The sequence below is a fragment of the Sinocyclocheilus anshuiensis genome, unplaced genomic scaffold (genome assembly GCF_001515605.1).
Source record: "Sinocyclocheilus anshuiensis isolate Anshui unplaced genomic scaffold, SAMN03320099.WGS_v1.1 scaffold21477, whole genome shotgun sequence".
NCBI classification, from domain to species: domain Eukaryota; kingdom Metazoa; phylum Chordata; class Actinopteri; order Cypriniformes; family Cyprinidae; genus Sinocyclocheilus; species Sinocyclocheilus anshuiensis.
The window spans coordinates 1-5,838 of NW_015555443.1; the positions used below are offsets into that span (position 1 = coordinate 1).

General features: G+C 33.2%; 1 protein-coding gene across 1 annotated transcript; it reads right to left on the bottom strand.

Moving 5' to 3' along the window:
* Window positions 1-2,586: 2,586 nt before the first annotated feature.
* On the bottom strand, window positions 2,587-4,188 carry LOC107671599 (HLA class I histocompatibility antigen, B-57 alpha chain-like). Its single transcript, XM_016464512.1, has 2 exons — window positions 4,056-4,188; window positions 2,587-2,885 (listed from the first exon to the last, which is right to left on the bottom strand). Exons 1-2 carry the CDS (start codon window positions 4,102-4,104, stop codon window positions 2,587-2,589), a joined length of 348 nt encoding a protein of 115 aa, XP_016319998.1. The 5' UTR covers window positions 4,105-4,188.
* Between the last annotated feature and the right edge of the window lie 1,650 nt (window positions 4,189-5,838).

Below are 5,838 nucleotides of genomic sequence, written 5' to 3' on the forward strand. Positions count from 1 at the left end.
CCACGCCGAGAGAAACTCAGAGAGAAGAGCGCTTTGTGTGTGTTTTGTCTTCAATCTGAGGATCAGACGTCTGGAGAAGAAGCTGAAGTCCTCAGAGAAACCAGCTAGAAACACTGAATCATGTCTGGATGAGAGAGATCTGTGTGAGGGCTGTTTTAGGTTCTGAGGTCCGCTATAAAAATATCATTATTATCAAATATCATCTGAAGCAGATCTGTTCACACATTTCACTTCTTCTCCTCTGTTTCTAAACCAGTTCATTTCTTACAAAAGAAGAACTAGATTAAAAAGACTGTCAAGAAAAACTTTATGTTGCTTGAGAAAGCAGTTTTGAAAGTGTGAAGTTTGAAGTACAGTCAAACCAAAAATTATTCAGACACCAGATATAATTTTTGATATCTTTTTACTAGTGGGTGCAGGACACTATAGTTCATTTGACTGTCACTGTAGTTAAGTTAAGTTTAAGTTAAATTTGAATTGCTTTTAAAAGCTTGAAATTTGAACCCCTGAAATGTAACTTTTTTTATTTTCAGTCAAATCAATGTAATATATTTTTGTTCAATAATATATTTTTCTTTCTTCTTTTGTATTTTGAAAGAATTTCATGGTACTAATTAATATTTATGCAATAATTATGATCAATGTTTTCCCATCGGAAAAAAAAAAGTAATATTTTCATCTCATCTAAAGCATCTCTGTTCACACATTTCACTTTTTCTCCTCTGTTTCTAAAGCAGAACCAGTTCATTTCTTACAAAAGAAGAACGAGATTGTCAAGACAAACTTTCTGTTGCTTTAGAAAGCAGTTTAAAAAGCCTGAAGATTGAAGTAGTTTTAAATTTGAATTGCTTTTAAAAGCATGAGGCTTGTATCGAGAATGTCAGGTACTTCCAGACGGAGCTACGTATCAAGGCTTGTATCATTTTAGTGAAATGACGTGACTAGTGACATTCGAAGACTCGTTTGATTGCAGTGCATCGAGAAATGGTTTCACTTTTGGTGGAGTTGAGCCTGAAGACAAAAAATATCCCCTGCACCACTTCCACTTCACTGCTTTCTGTCCAGTCCACATTAATCACTTTCACCCTCTTTTATTTCAGTCTAAATAACTCCATAATTTACAAATAATAAGTAACAAAACTATGAAACATTATGAAACAACACTGAACATAAAAATTTGAAAGAAATTTTAACCAAGCCTTTTTAACCATGTAGCACACATTTTGGAGCTGTCACACTCCTGACAATTTTTTCCTGCACCTTATTTGTATCAACCAGCAAGTGTCCCTATTGTGAATTCAAAGCCTCGAGAAATTAACCACTTTTCAACACATCTGGCTGGAAAGCTTCAAAGCTTCATGAAGCTTTATCATGAAGCGCCACTACTGGTGCTGTTTAAGAAGTCTGGTGGGGTCATCAGTACATTCAAAACATAACATAATGAGAGTGACATGAGCTTGGTTTCTAAACTGTGCTGCTTTAATTCACTGCATTCTGACCAAAAATCCAGTGAGATGCAGTAAAGTCAGATGTAATATTATGTGTTATTGCGACATTATAACAAAAGTGATATGAGCAAGTTGGTATGTGCCCAGGGCGAGAACCAACCAGGGGTACTCTAAATAATGTATTTGTTTAGTCACACTGTGACACACACTGTATCTGCTTGCTTGTTAAGTTGTGATGTAAGGGATGCTGTTTCCAAGCCCAAGCCTCTGAGAATACAACCATTTATGAGCAGTATTTGTTCATATTACACATTTAAGATAAGCATTTAAAATCTAAAAAATGCAAGATAAGCATTTAAAAAACTAAACCAGTTTACACTACAGTCTACTACATGCTCACTGCATCCCAGACATGAATATTTTAATAATTTATAAAAGATGAATCACTTTCTGGCCATCTGGGATTTTGGTATGGAGATAAAGGTTAGGATTATAATTTTTCGGTAGCATTAGGCTATATCACATTATTAGTGTATATTAGCACAGTTTTTTTTGTTTTGTTTTGCCATCTGATAAAGCATATGGTAACAGAAGATGCAATTGCCTGGTACTGTTGTGATGTTTTATCCAAAATATAATAAAAAGTTGTAGTAACAATCATTAGACAAATTGATATAAGACTGTGTAAGTAATCATGTATCTATGGTAACTGAAAGGAGACTGCAAGTTTCAGGTGATTTCCTCTGGACAGTAACAGTAAATCTAGGTGATTTACATCAAGCAACAGGTGCATACAAAAAAGTAAACGTTTATTTTTTAAAAACTGTCACAATGGGTAAAACATATGTCCACTAGAGACACCTGCATCATCTGGTACCAGAGAGAGGTAAAATAAAGTTATTTTTAAAAAAATAGATCAACCGACAAGATTCTACTATTAGAATAAAGGAAGAAAGAGTATTAATTAATGGTAGAGAGCAGTTGCAACGAAACATGAAAAATTGAGCTGTAATACCTTTAGTCAAGAGCTGTTAAGAATAATGTATAAAAGTTGAAACTTCAGATGAAGCATCTGTCATCACAATTTTGTTGCTCTGTTCAATAAAGTCCTATTTTGACATCTGGAACTCTTTGTTTCTTAAGCTTTATTCATGAGATTGATGGACATACCTGTTGACTTTGACTGGTTAAACCGATCCTTTGCCACTTGGATGTTGTTTTTGAATGTCTGATGTGACCCAATGAATTTCTGAGCCTCTGTATTCCAGTAATCTGCTCCCACATTCTGTCTGATCCACTCTGTCTTTGGCACAGCTTTCATTGTGTTGCTGTCAAAGTACACAAACTGCCCTTCATCAACCAGACCAACCACAGTGAACTCTGGGAAGTTAATGTCTCCAGACACTTCAGTGTAAAAATATTTCATAGAGTGTGTACCTGTGGACAGAGATACAAACGGAGATAATTTAGTCATCATCTAAAATCCTCACATACAGCTTCAAAATTCACACTATTCAGTGTTACTTGACAACTGAAATTGATCATTAGCCTATATTACTTTTTAAATGTGCTTTAATGTTCATATTTCTGAAATTTTTTTATGCTGCCTACATCCACACTTGGTGTACTTTAATTAGAAATATATTTACAGCTTCATTAGCCAAGTACTAGGAATGTTGTTTTGATTTATAGCAGCTCTGAGCACTTACAAAATTACACAAGAATATAGATAACAAGAAGACATAGCCTACATCTAGACACAGTAAACTTGCTATATATGTGCATAATTTCAAGATCTCAATACAAATATAGGAGTCATGTTTTTATGTATGTATTGTTTGACATTTACAGATTAATGGAATGAAGAGAGCAAAAATGAATATTATTACCTTTTCCACATATTTTCAATTCGTCTATTTCACAGAAAGGTTATTATTATTATGATTATTATTGTTATTATTATTATTATTATTACTGCAAAAAGATTGTTTTGTGACCTCGTACTGACATCTAGTGGCCATAAATACCGCATTCAAATTCCAAGTCAAATTATTTTTCAAGAGCCTATAGAGCTTTAACACGCACTAATAGTTTTCTCAGCTGATCATTAGTTAGAAGAAAAACCTTAGGGTACTTCGTTGGTGAAATTGATCTGCATCTGATTCGCATGATATAGCATGCTTCAAAAAACGCACTGTTTAAAAAAACAGCATTAAACCAACAAAACAGTACTAGGAAAGCTGGCATAATAATTATAGGGTTATTGTTATTATTATTGTTGTTGTTGTTATTAAGCCTCGATTATATTTTTCAAAATTTAAATTTAATTTACATTTTTAAGTATATTTTTCACTAAAGGATACAAATGTCATCATCAATATGTTATAAATAATGTGACGTTCAAAGTGTGAACTTTTTTTTTTTTTTTTGGAAGCTTTTTAAATTTTTTTGACTCCTTTTTTTTTTTTTTAAAGTGCCAATAACACGCAACTGTGAATCGATGTAGGTTGTTCATAGGGCTATTTCAGAATATTTGAATAACTCTCCAAAAAGCAATAATATAATAAGTGGTAGGCTACTACTGTCAAATTAAAACAATTTACTCACCACCATAGACAAGATGAACTCCGAGAAGCACAAGCAGTACAGATCGCATGTTGGCTTTTGCTTAAGAAACGATACGTTCAGAAGAAAAACAAATCGTTCTAGAGAAATAAAATATGTGTACCAGACAACTCGGTTGTCACCTGTAGACTGGTGAAATGTTTCTGCGCGAACGCCTAAATAGGCTGTGAAATTCCAGCCAATAGATTTTCTAGATATGATCAACGTCACAAGTTACTAAGAGGTATTTTCTTTACTGGGTTAATAATGAAAGTAGAATAGCCTACTGTGATGCCTGTGGTAGAATAGAACACTCTCTTCTGTTATTTGTTTTTTATTTCAGGTTAATTTAATTATTTGGACTTTTCATTCTTGAAACTACATGTTTGTTTGTACAAACATATTGCAAATAAAAAATGTCAACGTTAAAAAGTCGCTTTTTCGCATTGCGCTCAGTGTGAAAGGGCCTTTATAGTCGACTTACTTTATATTTGAAGAGTGAAATTAGACATTGTCCCAAACAACACAAATATTTTACTGTAGTTGACAAAGCATGGCAAATCATCAGATAATTATTGTCACTACCAAACTGAACAATACCAGCAAACATGACTATAGCAACATGACTAATGACATAAGGCAGATTTTTGTAGTCACATACATCATTAGATACAAACAATTTTGTTATGTATATAAAATGAGGTAATTTCATTCATTTTATTGGTTTATCAATTAAATATTATCATTACATTGCTAACAATTAATAAAAAGGCTTCTCAATCTGATATAAAAACTGACATAGGTCTATATGGTTATTGACTTGCCTATTGCTTATTGGCTTGCACATTTATAGAGGGAATTGCAGAAAAATTTACACATTAATTTAAGATGCATTCATCCAAATCAGCTTACAAGAGGAACACTAAAACATGAAATGCATCCAGTGAAGAATAAGAAGAGTAACATACTGTAAGTACTGCTATACAATGATCCAAAGTAAGCTAGAAAAGTAACAGCAATAGTAAACAACATAGATTTTTCTTTTAATTTTTAGTGAAGAGTTAATATATGTTTATTAAAAAGTTGCTATCAATATTTTTGGTGGAGTGGAAATAATGCAGACCTAACTAAAAAGAAAGCTCTTAGTACCAGTGAGCTAAATATGAAGTGTCGCATTTATGCAGAGCAATATTGTAAGTACTGAAAATAGACAGTAGGCTGTAAGTAGAAAGTAGGTAGCCTATCTGTTGTTACCACACTATATATATATAAATATTATATATAAAAAAAAAATATATAAACCTGCTACGTTTTACTTTGATGTAGGCTATTTCCCTGTGTCCTTAACTGCACTCTGTTCCGATAAACCACGTGGTATCATGGCAAAATCCTCCAGTGTCATATCCACAGCAGTCGGAATAGCCTACTATTGTTGCCTCGGAGCCCCACCTAGTGGAGATTAATAGATACTAGAACTAAAATTCATTTAGTAGAGAAATGCATTATTAGTGCTTTAGACATGGGACAAAACAGGTCCAGCAAGGGTAACTGCTATTGGCTTTAAAAAATAAAAATATTTTCAATTTTAAATGTCATGAGGGAATAATAATGTCAAAGCAGGTTGTTTTTCAGTGACACATGCATGTTTAATAAGATTTTAAAGTTGCGCCCCCACTTTTTGTCAACACCGTCAGACATTCAATAAAATGTAATAGAATCAGGGAATATCAGGGGCAGCTGTCACAGCCATGATATGTCAACACTATCTTCCAATTTCTGAGGAAAT